Source organism: Semicossyphus pulcher, unplaced genomic scaffold (assembly GCF_022749685.1).
Source record: "Semicossyphus pulcher isolate SPU_LCO1_2020_fin unplaced genomic scaffold, fSemPul1.0.p SCAF_24, whole genome shotgun sequence".
Lineage (NCBI taxonomy): Eukaryota > Metazoa > Chordata > Actinopteri > Labriformes > Labridae > Semicossyphus > Semicossyphus pulcher.
This window is the reverse complement of record NW_027211698.1, coordinates 4,165,044-4,181,539: the sequence shown is the minus strand read 5'-3', so window position 1 is coordinate 4,181,539 and position 16,496 is coordinate 4,165,044. Positions and strand designations below refer to the sequence as shown.

Below are 16,496 nucleotides of genomic sequence, written 5' to 3'. Positions count from 1 at the left end.
CTGGAGGTTACCTCTAGAGGGCGCACCAGAGAGCTCAGGCTGTATGCAGCTACAGCATGTGTGGGATGGAAACAACATGGCAGCTAGCTCAGGCGACAAGGTTGTCTCTCCAAAGTGTTCCTCCGTGCACGGACGTAACAGTCCTGTTAGTTTTGCAGGTTTCCAAGGCGACTTCTTAAACAGAACTTATCTGTCTCCAGCTGTTTACACAGGTGTGTTCGTGTCTGTGCAGTGACAACGCAAATCATACAGATAATTGTGGACTTGGTCTATCAGCTCGTCTTCAGAACTTTCTGCCATTGTTGTCTCTGCTGCTGTGTTGACCCTGTCACATCCCCTCTGCCTCTACACTTTTTTATTCTTTACCAGATAGACAGGATCTATTGGAAATATGCTGTTGCTACTTTTGTATTATGGTAAAAGAAGAATAAAGCATTAATGACTCCCTATACATATTAGGGGTGCAACAGTTAGCCGTAAATTATAACAATGAATTTAATTGTCGATGTGCGCTGACATAACATCCATTTCCTGAGCTACATGTGCTGAGGGGTGAGCCATCTCGCATCCTTACTATCTCTGCTGAGAGTTGCACATGCAAAGCAGCGACCGGGAAGCGACAGGTAAACATCATAAAACTCCTCATACCTGGGAGCATTTCAGCCTCACTCTGCACAGAAAAGAATCGCCTGTGAGATTTGTAAGTCGGAGCTTGCTTGTCACGGGAGCAGGGCGCTGATGCCCGAGCATTTGAAGAGAAGACACGTTGGACTTGATTTATTTCTTATGTCAACACTTTGTCCGACCTTGGTTTTAAACGCACAAAAACTTGATGTTGGATGTTTAATTGATTTTTTGTATCAGTCGGAGCCAAATCAGCAGTGAGTAGTGCCCGTCACAGGGGCTATTTTCGCATCAATACTGTTCAATTAGAGCAGATGGAGTCGTCCATCTATATAAATAGTCATTGGTTGCAGCCCCAATAAGTATATGGACTATACACTGGATATCGCCTCCTCTGCTGTTTGATTATGACTTTTTCTTTTTGTAAAATCAAGTGAAGTCACTTCAACAAATATGCTATTTACAAAGCAGTTAAACAGCAGGAGTTAAACCAAATTGCTTCGCAGTACAGGAGATGGCTTAGACATGGCCTCAGTACAGGTGGACATGATTAAAGTGATTTTCATTTAAATAAATGTCTGTTAAATCATTTATTTTACAATGGAGATCGTCTGTGGCGACTTTCGCTGAAAAAAATCCCAAGCGGCGCCCAGTTAGTGACGCGTTTTCCATCAGCCAGCAGTGGTTGGTCTGCCAGAGAGGGTAGGCGGAGCTAAGCGGCTGCTTTTCCGGTCTCTGCAAGTGTTGCGAGTAAACAGTAATCTACTATGGCTGAACAAACAAAGAAAAGATGGATGACTACAGATACAACTTTAAAAATAAGTGAAAATCCAAAGAAAAAGAAACAAACTCGACGCTCAGATGAAGCAAACAGTCTAAGAAGGAAAGTGACCGTCAGCCAGGAAAATCAAGAGTTACAACCGGAGCAAAGGGAGCCAGCCGTGGACGTCTGGTTATCTGGGAAGTGTCCCGTTTATCACCGCCAACAAGAACGAAGAGATCTTCTAGATTACAACTTTAAAGGGACATTTATAAGACAGTGTAATATAATAAAGGGAAAACAAACCCAACATGAATAAAAGCAATAACAGAATTAAAAGCAGGAAGAGGATGTTAGAGTTGAGTTAAGAGTTGTTAACACAGAGCTACAAGCAAGAGAAACAATGTGGGGCTTTAAATTTTGCTTTAAAATAGTTGAATAAAAATGTTCCAAATTGTGGAGCAGGAGTAAATTAAAAGACAGCCCTGACTTTATTCAAGCTCAATTCTTAAGTTTCCCTTTAAAAGAAGCCAAAAAACAATTTAAAGTCAGTTAATGAAATAAAATATTAAGTTAAAAAGTCTTCACAACAAGAGCGCTCCTGCCTCGGTTAGAAAGTTATTCTCGACTCCACCAGAACAAAGAAGTCTATAAAAAGCAGCCGCTCTGTACTTCTGCAGCTTAATTGGCCATCAAGGCATTACAGCGAGCCTATCATTAGCATATAGAGGAAACAGACAGAGAGAGGGGGACGGGGAGATTGTCATAATTACAAGGGTGACCTATACACAGACAGGGAACACGGGGGACGGGTCAAATTAGAGACCGATGGATGGACAGGGACACGGAGGGAGAGGAGAGCAATGAGGACGGGGACATGAAGTCCTGGACACACACTTCAATTTAGCTCACACACACACACACGCTGAGACAACTCCACCTCGAGATCATGCAGATAGACGACCGCAGAGGAAATAAACAAAGACATGAATAGATATTGTAACCAGTCTTTTATGCCTGCTTTTGTTTATGTCAGCTCAGGTTAGCACACACACACACACACACGCGCACACACTCATCTTTTTAAATCACACATAAACCACTCAGAGAGAGAGAATGAGAGAGAGAGAGCGGCGCTCCTGGCCTTGTGTGGAGAGAATTGAAAAAAGCCTTTTTAACCATTCACAGCTGCAGAAATATCGGAGTATAAAAGAGCAGCGCGGTGGAGGCGGCAGCTAAAAGGCTGATCACACAAGGACGAAGCGAGCGAGCGAGCGCCGCGCTCAAGTGGTCTCTGCTTTTACGCTCCTCTCATACCACACACAGAGAGAGAGAGAGAGAGTGTGTGGAGTGATGTGCTGGGGAAGCAAAACATGTCGACGCTGTGAAATCCACTTTGTCAGCAGCTGAAGGGGAACAGGCATCAACGTAAACATTACAGCATCCATTATGTCATATTTCAGCCTCATACAGATATTTTTATGTAAACACGACAGACTTGTGTTTTATTATGTCGACTAAGGAGCTACAGGTGAAATACACACCAGTTATAAATGCATGGATCTTCTGAGAGAGGTGTAAATTGAGGTTTTATTTTGGTGATATACTTGCAGCCTGTTTAGAGGTCCTCCTTCCACTATGCTGCACGTATGAGTATTTAAAGGTACAGTACTCTAAACTCCAAAGGGCGCAGACATAAACGAAAACAAAGAAAAGCGCTCAGACTGTAATTAAAACATCTATTCACGTCTCTGCTTATTCTGTCATCCGTCCACAAGGTGTGCGCGTCAGAGGACTGCAGACACGACGTAGGGCGGAAGAAACTCAAACGTGACAAGTTTAAGGAGAAACACATACCACAGAGGGAAAATGTTTTGTAAAGAATGTGTTCGACCCCTCCTACAGATGAATCCGGCAAACAATTTGTGTGTAGCCGCCATTACTGCAGTGGTAATCTCTATTTACAGATTTTACATTGTAGTACGCACGGACGTGGTTTTCCGGGAAGGCAAGCGTTCTGGTTTCCGTTTGAACTGCGCTTGTAATATTGACCAATCACCTATCAGCAGGCTGCGGTGTATGCAGGGAAAACAGTCTGTGAGGAGAGCAAGAGCAGGCGGAACGTAACCCGCGGTAATGCCATCCCGGCTCCCATCAGCTTCTTATTCATCTCTACAAACACACACTCTAAAATTTAACTTGAGATTAATTCCCTTGACGCTGTGTCACGAAAGCCGTTCAGCGTTCAGATTTCCCGACTTCTTCGAATGCATCAGATCGATCCGACCTCCGTTCAAACGAGCATTTTAAAAGCGTTCTTCTCCTCTTGAGGACAGACCTGACAAAGCTTGAATTTTTACTTCTTACAAATCTGCATCATGATGTTGAAATGTCAGCAAAGGTAAGACCTGTTAATAACAAGTACATCACAAGAGAACGGTTTCTCTTTCTGTAACAATGCAGCTCTCCGCCTGGCACATTCGCAGGTGATCCCAGAGGCTATATCGTCTCACACTACAGCCGATGGGATCCAAGATTGCTGCGGTGGCAACTCAGCGTCAGCTGCTGCCTGCTGACTGTAACAGCAGCATAGATAGTAAAGATGTGAGACAGCTGCCTCCAGTTCAGGAACCACAATCAGGCCATCTTAACATTATTCAGATTTTACATATTAGACATTTAACAGCCTGATTACATAATTGAGAAAAAATCAACCATCCACCACACAGTTGTGATGAAGTGCTGTGTAATATAACTGATTGACTACAGTGATGTTTTATTTATGCATGCACCTTCTCAATGCCTCTCTGGACACTGTATACCACAGAGCATTTAAATTTAAATACATTAATAATATAAAGAAAATGTTATTCTACTAGCTGGTCAGCTTAACCAACTAACAGCTGCATTTAATCATCACAGACTAGTTACATTGGAATCCGGTCTCATGCAGGGGGACGCTTCGTGATATAAAGGCTTGTGTACTGTGCACTCTTCAGCTGATTAACTCCACAGCTTCTTCTCAATGTCCTTTACATGGTTGCAAAAGTAAAGTTACACAGAAAGAAAATTGTTCACTTCTGAGGACAGCTTGCATTCAAATGTGCAAATGTTGTAGACAGACGCAACCGCAGTAATGGCGGCTTGTCCACGTCCCGTCATTTGCCGGACTCATGTGTAAAGTTCAGAGACTTGTAGAGTCAATGCACTGAGGCTGTTCTGGCAGGATGTGGTGGCCCAACACCTTCAGTAACCATTAAAGGTATAAAGACAATATAGACTTATACAAATATAAATATTTGCTTTGCACAGGACGTTTTCAGGAGGGGCGCTGTCGTGGTTCCCTGAGCTAATCACAGCATATAGGTGAGTGTGGGAGTGGTTCAAAGAGCCCAGGAGGAGGGGCCAAGTTTGAATGTGTTGTTGACAAAATGCAAGAAAGAATCCTACTTATTATAGTTTTAAGTTTAACTTTTATTTATTACTGAGCTGTAAAGCAGACTTCCATTGTTAAAGAAAAAGCAAAGTGAGTTTCATCCTCACATGTTATCTGCTGGAGTCGTGCTTCAATATAAACGCAGGAAATAACACAGTTTCAGTATTTCTGGTTTTGACTCGTTGTGCAGATGCTGGTTTCTTTTACCAACTTGCTTTGAATAAGTGCATTAATATCTTCAAGAACAACAGCAGACGTCCTGTTGTGCTTTAATACAACACTCATTATCATCTTTGCTTCTTTTTTTCTCCCCAGAATTACTTCCTGGATGTTTTACTGTTTCTTTCTCTCTGTATGTGTGTGCTTGTGAGCGGGTGTTTCATTATCAGCCTCCTCAGGGGAGGAACCCGCCGCTGCTTTTTGCCGTGGACACCGCTGTGTTCTTTTCTGGTGAAAAATAAGAATCAGATCAGAGGCTCGCCTCGCGCTCGCTGCGCTTTAATTGCGTCAGAGTTTGGGAGTCTGGAGTCACGACGAACCGAGGCTGAAACACATGCTGCACGGGGGACGTGTAATGAGTGACAAAGACCTTAAGGCCTCAAAGAAAGCAACCGTGGTGAGTGTCTGAGTGTGTCTAATGAAGACTGGTCGGCGGGGCTTCATTGCTCAATAAACAGAGACTACAATAAGCGAGGCAGCGAGCACAGCAGGAGGCAGGTTGTGTCAGGTGATTGGGTATCGGCGATGCTGTGTAAATCCATATTTCCCAGATGCCTCAGCTCCTCTCTTTGCTCTGTCGTGTCATTTATTGAAGAAGAAATTTTAGGAAATGCCTCCGCAAAGCGCTGCAGCCAGGTTCAGCAAATGTGATTCAGATCAAAGTGTGATTTTCTGCATCCTTGGGCACGCTATTAAAGAAATCCCATTTTAAAATGGCTGATAAATGGCTATTGATTTCCATGGCGAGTATGCCGAGTTGGAGAGTGTACGGAGGTAAATGAAATGATTCCTCAGGCCTGATCAATACAGGACATTTAGCTGTGAAGCTTTTGCAAGAAGAGGCAACTACAGTGAGAGATTTCAGGCCTTTGTTGTTCTTGACAAAATAAGAAAGAAAGAGAAGGAAGCTGTTAGAGGAGGACAACGATGTAGAGAAAAATGGGAAGGCCACGGGGTAAGAGCAGGGGAGAGAGAGAAGGTTGTGGTATATAGAGCTAAAGGAAAGGGTGGATGGAAATGTCACCGGTCTAATAGATCTCTCCATAAACTAAATGAGGAGGAGAGCGGGCGCCGCCTCGGTGGCACACAGCACCTCAAAATGTTAACAAGAGAGCTGAAAATAGCCCGAGAGGCACGGAGGAAAACAAGCTCACACGAACACAAAGGTACCCGGGAGACAAGAACACACTTATTTTCTATCTATAAGACCTGTGTCCAGTGTGCGTCTGAAACTCATTTCTCTGCATGCACACTCACCCGGTTCGGGTCGTACTCCAGGACTCTGCGCCGTGCTGCGTCTAGCTCCTCGTAGCCCGGGGCGGCTCGGGCCTGCTGGTACTCCCTGCGTGGGCCCTGGAGACGCTGATCACTGCAGAGACACAGAGAGGGAGGTGTAAATAAAGCTGGCAGGAGAACTTCAAAGCATGGCCTTAGAGGAGAATTCCAGTATTTTTAAACCAGGGAAATATATTTTTCCACACATTTTGGTCTTGAAATTACTCATAGATGCAAAAAGTTTTGTGGTTGCGTCATTAGAATCAAAGCAAAGTAACCTTTCAGGGCAAAAACACGTCCACTAAAGGAGCAGTAGGGGGCTCTAAAATATGTACCTGAACTGCTGTCATTTAACATTTATTAAGTAGAGTTGGAAAAAAGGGAAATTAATGTGTTGCCACTAATTTACTGTGATATTAAAGGTGTTTTTCTTCCTTCATAGACAATCACTTAACATGTTCAGATAGTTTATGCATTGTAGTGCTGCCCCTTTCATCACCTACTTCTCTCCTTTCTCTCTTTCTCCATCACATGCTGCTGTCTCTCTTCCCCTCCCTTTCTATTATCTGCTGTCTGTCTGTCTGTCTGTATTACATGTGTGTTTAGACAAGTAGGGCGAGCTAATTAAACACTTCTTATCCTCTCCTCCTTTAAAAGATCAAGTTTGAGCTTAAGTCCACCTGGACCTGTCCTGAACACATCCCTCCTCTCCTCTCTTGTAACTCGTGACGAGAAGTGCGCGCTGAGTGAGTGGTCGAGAAAGTAAGAGGGAGAGAGCGGCAGAGTGACGGTAACTGCGAGCGCAGCAGAGAGAAAGGTTAGGAGTGAAGGAGTCAATCTGGCAGTACGCTTGAATGTAACATTCAAATCGTTGAGGCTCAAGCCCCCTGAACACGAGTTGCTGGTCTACTTCTACAGCGATTGCTCAGTTTGTTTGCATTCCTTGGTGTTTTAAAGGGTTAGCTCAGGCCCAACACAACAAAAAGGATAAAGAATCTAACCGGTCGAGTCAGCCATAGGCGAGCAACTCCTGTGTTCTGTGACGGCAGTAAAATTACAGTTTTTGTCTATGGAGTTTAGTGGCTTTGAGATGAGCGATTAAACGAGCGATTGGTTGGCGTCATACTGATAGTGTTGCCAGTCTCCCACCCAAGTCACGGCACGACTTTATGCCACTGTGACTGATTAATCTGACCCGGTGGACATCGTGAAAGACAAAAATATTGTGCAGTCTGATCCCGGCTGTCATTTTGACCCCAAAATGTGCTAAAAGCTTTAAAATCTAAAGGTATTTTTTTGTCGTAATTCACCACAGCTGGGACCTTAAAAGTAAAGCAAAGCCAGGTGGAGCATGATGCATTCGCTTTTATTCTTTTTTATATCCACCGGTATTCTTTTGCCTTGCAGAGACAACCCTTGACAGCGCAGGAAGACTGACAGGCCGACAGATAATATCCACAAAGCACTGCCTCTGAGAAAACATCAGTGCCTCGACTGAACTTTCTACAGCTGACAGAGGTGGAAAAACAGTACAGAAACATTTGATGGATGTGTCTTTGCACCTTAAAGTCACACAGGCCAACGCGGCGTTCTACACAATTAAACGCCACACAGACACATCGACAAGTCGGCACATAAACGATCCTGCTGACCGCGACGGAAAGGTGAGAAAGAATAAAAACGAAGGACAAAAAGTGGCGGTGAAGAGATAAGAAGTCGGGACAGAATGGGGACAAAACTTCAAGAGAAACATCATCATGCTCACTGGACCTTTATGCTAGATAAGCTGCACACACCTGAGAGTACAGAGCCGAGCGCACATAAACAGGTACGCATACACACACACAAAAGGCAGCATTGTGCGTCTGAGTGAGCATAATCCCTCAGGATGTGCGACAAAAGTATGACACACTGCTATCTGTGTTTGGAAACGGGTATCTAATATTGACACTGATATCCTGTTCGTTTCGTCCTCGGGAGATACAAACTGCAGAAGACGAGAAACTTTCAACCCTTCCTCTGCAGCTTTAACAACCAGGAAGTCTTTGTCCGACACATAAACACCCACACAGGCTCCATCAAACCGGCGTTGTGCCTTACATCCTAATGGTCTGACCTCCAGGCAGATATTGACCGCAGCTGAGCCAGGGAGAGAGAGCGAGGGCGAGAGACACAGAGCAGATAGAGAGGTTCATTAGTGAAGTACATAGCTTACATGTTTAAGTCTCTCCTGTGACCCTGCCTTTAATTAGAAAATCTGGCTGAGGCTCCGGGTGTGTGCTTGCGTGTGTGAAAACAAACTCGTGTGTGTTAATCCTTGTAATTTGCTATTCGGGACACAATGTGAGAGTGTGTTTGTGCACATACATGTATCTGTACTCTGATTTAATGCAGATGACCTTTTGTACAACTCAGCTGAGACGGATGTTTTAATGAAAAGTGCCATTTTTTTTATGTGTATGAGATTGTTGAGGGTGTCAAAAACTGCAGTTCCCCAAATGGCCACATGAGGCTGGCTCCAAAAGCGAGTCGATCCCCATAAGGCTCCATGTTAAAATGGATTTAACTTTAAAGCTAAATTAAACATGTTTGCAGCCTAGAATCAAAGATGTTTTTGATCTTGATAGCTAATTTCTCTATTCATGACAAATGTGCACTCATCTCAACTCTGCTTAAATTACATTAAGGCTATTAAAGTTATACATATTTCTGCTGTATGTGTGGTGTTTATATGGCTTGCTGTGCGCCGTCCAAGAAGTCTGTGCTCCACTGTTTTCTAAATGTTAGCACTAACTAGCATAACATGATATCTGTGTCTAAGCTCACCATACCTAGCTTGTTGTTAGCTTGGTTAGTGTTTCACATACATTTAACAGTTTGTGGCATCCAGTGCATTGATGGCGTTTCCTGCTACAGTGTTGAGAAGACCGATTAGTCGGTTTGGTCCACCTGCCACTCCCTCTCCCATGGCTAGCTATACGCAAGCTAGCTGCAAGTTGCTAAGTTGCTCTTTAAATTTAACCAAATGGAAAAACTCCAGTAAGCCACCACCACTAATCTTTGGGAAACAGACACTGATATTAACTAGCTATTTAGCTTGCTAATGAATAAGCCTTTGGCACAATTGGAAAAGTAAATGTTTGCTAACCCCTTGCTCTTCTCTAGCTCCTCCCTCTTGTCCAAATATGGTCGTTTCTGGCTCCAAAAATTGCGACAGGCATAATGCAAAACTGAAGGCTTCAAAACAGCAGTTAGCAAACCAGCTGGTGACATCAAGATGGCTACATACACCCAAAGAGTACCCATCACTGAGGAATCCCTGTCAGCACAAGATCCTACCAAAACTCTCCTAAAGTTCCTGTGCTTCTGAGGCATCATTAGGCACAGTGCTGCGCTAATTGTTGCTTCTTGAGATCGGTTTTATGGTTTGTTTAAACACACTGCTAATCAATAATGTTATCTGGTTCGTTTTGTTCACACACCACTCCTTCTCCCACCAAAGCTATACGCAAGCTAGCTGCCAGTTGCTAGGCAAGCTCTTTATCTCTTTTAAATTTATATAATGAAAAACTCCAGTTAGCCACCACCACTAATCTTTGGGAAACACTGTTAACCAGCTGTGTTGCGTGCTAATGAATTAGCCTTGGGCATAACTGGACAACTTAGCACTTGCTAACCCCTTGCTCTGGTCTAGCTCCTCCTTCTCGTCCAAATATGGTCGTTTTTCGCTGCCATGCAAAACTCAGTGCTTCAAAACAGCAGTTAGCAAGCCAATGGGTGATGTCAAGATGGCGAACATACACCCTAAAAGTACCCAAGACTGAAGAATGCCCGTCGACATGAAAACTTTCCAAACGTATTCTGCTTCTGTTAAATAAAGATGGATATCTGAGGCAGCATAAGGCACAGTGCTGCGCTAATTGTTGCTTCTTGAGATCGGTTTAATGGTTTGTTTCAACACTCCGCTAATCAATACTAATCTCTGCGCCCACCCCACCTCCCTCTGCGTCCTGCAGACACTCTTGCTGGTAAGATATTCACACTTAATCTCTTGTGTTCTTTATTTATTCACTTATTACTTGCTTTTTATAACTCCAACTCACCCTCCGCCAGCCCCTCTCAGCACGCAAACAAACACACAGACCCTCAGAGAACCGATGCACTACGTTGAGGGTTTTTTTTCACACCACCCTTCTTCTGCAGAGCCCATTAGCCAATCCCTGGGCCCGTAATTAGGGCTGCCATTTTGATTGAGCGTGCGTGTCGCTCTCCAAATGAAACAACACTGTAATTATCTCATTATGCTGCGGCCTCCATCACTGACAACGCCAAATATTATCATATTAATGGCTGAAGACTGAGGCTGATTCTGGATAAAACATTAGAAGGGGGGGTTAGGGGGGGGTTGTTGAGTAGTTGTTGACAGGTTGACAATTCAGCAGGCTGCTTTCTAAACACTGACAGAAGAGAGAGACATGAGCGTGTGTATGTGCCTCTATAAGCACACGCATTTGTCTGGTCCTATATGTGTGTGTGTTCAGAGGGAGACAGGTAGGCTCCCCCGTTGTCATCAGCAGCTAATAACTGCTGCTGATTGCCTGTCTGCAGGCCTGAGGCCAGTTGCATAAACACAACGGTGTTGAGCTTTTGTGATGTACAGTTTTCTCTACAGAGGAGTGATATAAGAGAGTTTGTGTCATCTACAGAGGCAGCGGAGTTAGAGAGGGCTCGTGATAGCTGAGGAACATGGTGAGCATTTGATTGCTAACCATGCATTTGATAGTTACAGGGTAAGTCCCAGACTAAGCTGCGAGTTCATGTTTTATTTGCTTTGGCAGATGCGTCTGGTCCCCCTTCCAGGTCAGACAGATTTCCATTTGACCTGATTTAGGTTGGGCCAATCATTGCCATTTATCTACTGCAGGTTTAAGGGATGGTTGCTGCTGATGTAGAACGCTCTCAATCTATCATCTCAGCAGACTGTATAGTAGTTCTTGTTACATACAAAGTGTGGCTACTTAATCATGTAGCCATATGAACTAGATGTTGGAACTAGCTAACTAGACGAGCTCTGATTGGTTGTAGTGTTCAGAGGCATTTTCTTTGCCCACCCTCGGAAGTTGAAAACAAACGAGAGATGCATGACGGATTTAAATGTGCAATTTGATACTGGTTCGAACCCCAGTTCGAAAGTAGTGGGTCTTTCTATGTGGAGTTTGCATGTTCTCCCCGTGCATGTGTGGGTCCCCTCCAGGTACTCCTACTTCCATCAGTCCAAAGACATGCTCGTTAGGTTCATCATAGACTTTTACATTGCTCGTGAGAGTGAGCGTGAAAGGTTGTCTGTCTCTATGTGTCACACCTGTGATTGACTGGTGATCAGTCCAGGTGTAACCCCGCCTCTCGCTTAATGACAGCTGGGATAGGCTTCAGTCCAAACGTGACCATGAACAGGATAAGTGGTATGGATAATGAATGGATGTACCCCATTGTTTTCTCCAAGGTAATCACTCAGATCTGAGAACATGGTGACAACCATAAAGGACTTGGAAAATCTATCCAAAAGGCAACTGGACTTGGCAGAAGTTCTTGAAGACGTTTCACCTCTCTTTGAAAGGTCCTACAGAGGCTTATATTTCTAGCTCCGTCCACCAGTCAGTTTAGAACTGAAGAAGCCTTTCGGATGAGAGGAGAAACGTCTTTAAGAACTTCAAGTAAGTCCAGATGCCTTTTGGATTAAAGTAAAAAATTAAAATAAATGTCTGTTAAGTCTCTATCTATCGCCGAATGAAGTAACACAATGGTGACTGAGCCTATGGCCCACTGATGAAAGCCTTTGCATTTGCAGTATTACAGACTGAGTGTCTGTGGCGACTTAATCACAAGCGGCGCCCAGTTAGTGACGCGTTTTCGATCAGCCAGCAGTGGTTGGTCTGCCAGAGAGGGTAGGCGGAGCTAAGCGGCTGCTTTTCCGCTCTCTGAAAGTGTTGTGAGTAAACAGTAATCTACTACGGCTGAACAAACAAAGAAAAGATGGATGACTACAGATACAACTTCAACAAGAAGTGAAAATCCAAAGAAAAAGAAACAAACTCGACGCTCAGATAAAGGCAAACAGTAAGAAGATATTACTTTATTCCTCCTCACGCCCTGTCTTCCACTCCAAAGATAACGCACTTTGAGCGTTCAGCGGTACACGAAATTGGTGGGGCCGCTACCAAAGTCTTACTCAGACATCTGACAGAAAGTTCAGATTGTTCTCTCTCAGTCTGCAATTACTTTAGTGAGTGAAATGGAAACTTTGGCCGAGTGTGCATAGATAAAAACCAGGTTGTAATAAAGCAGAATCAGGGCACTTCACTGATGAGCTGTGACACAGATGCTTTTATATGTGATGTGCGGAGGTCTTTGAGTTCATAAGGGATTCAGTGTGAGTGTGCAATATGTAAACAGACTACAACTAATCAATAAATCAATAAAGTCTTCTCTTGCTTTATTAGCTAAAGCACAGAAATTGACACCACTTAAGTCAGACGTGTTTCTCCTTCAAGTATCACATTTCATCCATATTTCAGACTGTCTGAATATGCATGTTGATGTGCGAGCGCTCTGGGAGGAGAAGAAACTGGAGGAGGAAGGAGTCTGCAGGAAGAGAGCGAGAAGATGAGACACGGCAGCAGGAAATGAAAGATGCATCAGACGACAGAATGAGAGCAAAAACCAAACAGCAACATGAAGACGGAGTTGCAAACTTGGAAAAGAGTGAAAGAACGAGCGAGGGGACTGGAGCGAGAACAAAACCGTCTGCCGTATGAAAGCGAGCGGGAGAGACTGCGAGGACAGCATCTATCCCGTGGTGTTCGCCAGTGTGGGGGCAGACTAATTAGGAAGTGTGCGCCGCCGCCGGCTAGTTTGGCGACTTCTTCTTGCTGCGGCCAGCTGATTTAAACACAACACACTGGGGGGAAACAGCTCAGGCAGGCAGTTTCTTTCTTTGCTGCCTGCATGCTGGAGGTAAGCAGACATCAAAGCGCGTGGTCAATCGTTGGTTTCCTGTAGATTGTTAATACAGTGGGACAGAAACGCAGTGGAAATCCAAACTGAAACAAAGGTTTTTACTGTTTCCCTGATAAAACGTAAAGAAATCTACCTTTTTATCCTCCTTGACAAATCAGAATCAGTCTTGCTTTTGAACAGATAATCCTCATAGCTAACAAGAGATCTGCCTAAAAGCCATGATAATTTAAATCAGGAGGCCTAAACAAAGATTATCTTAAAGACTAGTTCAGCCAATCCGGCTTAGAAGTCAATTCAATACAAAAGACACACGGTACCAGACAGCAGTACTTCCTATTAGAAGTCTTCATAGGTCACCCTAGGACCTGATACCAGACCTGCGACCTGTAAGTGTTCAGGTCCAAGTTAATAGATAAATAAAGCCACCTTAGGTCCCATTCCATCACCATGGGTCCTGTAAATACAATAGTCGATAATTAGTTGGTTAGGTCATCGCGTGTTTTTAATGCTGCGCATTGTTTTCCGGAGTTGCTGAGGGGTGAGCCATCTCACATCCGTACTATCTCTGCTGAGAGTTGCGCATGCTAAACAGTGACCAGGAAGCGACAGGTAAACATAGCGCCGGATGCAACACCATCACATCCTAAAACTTGTAACGTCACCGTCAACGCTGCAGAGAAAAGGATCGCCTGCAGGATTTGTATAGCGCAGCTTGTTTATCACGGGAGCACGTCGGTAATGCACGTTGGACTTCAGGATGCTGCAGACTCACCCAGGTAAGATAATTAGGTTCTCAGCTATCTATAGACGTAGTTGTATTAACTTTTAACATGAATATAGCACTGTCATGCCATAGAAAGAACCTGATGCATCTCTCTTTTAAACATCAACTGTGACATTTAACTTAACGGGCCAAAGTTACAATCAAGTTGTGATTTTTATTTTATTTTTAGCAGCACAAATAAGTTGGAGGCGGCAGAGCGGAGGAAAGATGGATACCTGCTTCTGATCTGAAAAATAATAGAAAAGAAAATTAATATAAGGAGGACATACTTAGCTGCACCTCCCTTGTCTTGCCGGTTATAATGAAATTGTGGAAATACACAGAAGTTTATTATGTGCGGCGGACTATAATTGATCCTCAAGGAGCGGAAATTGAAGTGTAACAACAGCAAACAAGCTAAAAACAACAAAATAAGTGACAACAGAATAACATGAAATAAGGACTGCATGTTTGTAAAAGACTCAGGTCTCTCTCCTCTCAGACATAAACTACGTCAGGTTTCTGGGTACATTAGCAATCGGGACAATCGTTTTGGACTCTTACACCTCCACTCACCATGACCAGGAAACTGACCCCCATGAGTAGAATTGGCTCTTAAAGCCCCGCAAACATTGTAATTCAATAACACAAATTTAGTCCTAATTATTGCCCCAAAAGTTGCTTGAAACTGAGTCCGCGCATTGAGGTCCAGACCCCTCAAAGCGTACCAAAATAAATGAAAGGGAGTGGTGGTCATTATTTTTAAAGATGTTTAAAGGACAGCTGAACATAGACAGGAAGGAGGAGAGATTGAGGGATGACATGCACCAGCAGGCCGGGAGTCGAAGCTGCAATCAATGTGACGAGGACTGTAGCCTCTGTACACGGGGCGCGTGCTCTACCAACTGAGCTAACCCAATGGCCCTTCAGACGCAATCTTAATCACTGCTTTCCTACGGTTTATAAAATCATCAGGTCTCTCCTCTCAGACATGAGCTGCCTATAAAGGTTTGCAGCCAGGTGACTAAATAAGTCGTTCAAAAATACTTTGACCTTTTGCTCCTCTAAAATATCGTTGCAGTAAAACCAACCAGAATATAAAATCACTCTTTAGTTAAGCTGAAAGAGCTGGGAACCACTGCCACACTGAACACCCGAGCATCTGAGACTCATCACTCATCATGTATCTGTTTTTATTAGACACGGCCGTCAAACAATCCAACACTAACTTCCAGGAGCTGTTTCCTCTGTTTATCTGACCACGAAGCTGCAAGAAGAAAACTTTAATTGCTCTGAAATAGGATAAAATAAAAGACGGCTTTAAAGGCAAAGAAAAACGACTTAATGTGCAGTCTGCACTAATGATGTGTTTTTTTTTCCGGGGGAACAACACATCCTTTTTCTCTTTGAGCTCCTCCTCAGACAGGTGCTGCCTGACGACTGAATGCACAGAAAACAAGAGGAGCTTTTTCTCAGTTTGCACCACAATCTGTCTTATATAACGTCTGCTTCTGCTTCTGTCTGTAGGGGAGTAAAAGTGCGCCTCAAAGATGGCGGAGGGGAAAAGGAAACAGAACACTATTCAGGACTTTTGAAGGGAAGCAGCAAATTTACACCCAAAAGACCTTGTAGCTTCTTTTGCAATTAGTCGAGCCTGTCTGCAGAGATTTAAGATCTTTGTCACAGTGTCAGATAAACTTTAGAGGCGCGCGTTCCTCGTGCCACAGCCTGAACCGCGGTAGAAGTCTGGGAGCATGCTCACTGATGTGTCATCTACTTGTCTTAGCTTACAAGCTTTTCCTTTTCGCTGTAACACAACTCTCTCCTTCTCTCTGGTCTTTACATCTCTCCCTCTCTCTCTTTTTCCCCCCTCCACTTCTCTTTCATCTCATCTCCTTGTTTCTTGCTCCAGCAACAAAGAGTGCCTTCTGGCTAATAAAATTTGACAAGCATAGCTAACCTTTTTTCTCCACAGGTCAGCCTCTAGCATAGCTCTAATCAAATGTGACGCCCATCACGGCACACACCTGCCATTGGAGGCGTAATGAAAATGTCCGACAGTAAATTAGGGAGACAGTGCTGGGAGTCCACTGTTGAGGGCCTTGACAGGAAGGGAAGGGAGGGGAGAAGGGGGGGAGCTAGCGTGTCTCTGTTAGCGGAACTATGCAGAAGTATGCACACAAACACTGGGATAAAGCTATATTAGCATTAGCACACACACTGCACATGCTACTGTGTAGGAGCTCTGACATTTGAGACGGCTTGTTTGCACTTTAACTTATATTTGATGATTTCTGTGCGGTGTGATAAAACTCAGCGGACCACACACAGCTGCTATTGTTGCTAAGCTACACCGGGCTTCCTCCCGCAGACATATCACATGTGGGCGGCTGTGTGAGCGT

At 44.0% G+C, this 16,496-nt stretch overlaps 1 protein-coding gene across 1 annotated transcript in view; it reads right to left on the bottom strand.

The window, feature by feature from the left end:
• Positions 1 to 16,496, bottom strand: part of pard3ba (par-3 family cell polarity regulator beta a) — a 229,683-nt gene that overhangs the window by 42,563 nt on the left and 170,624 nt on the right. Inside the window, exon 22 of the mRNA XM_069675514.1 lies at positions 6,297 to 6,408. Within this exon, the coding sequence (XP_069531615.1) occupies positions 6,297 to 6,408 (112 nt within the window). The remainder of the gene's footprint in view (positions 1 to 6,296; positions 6,409 to 16,496) is intronic.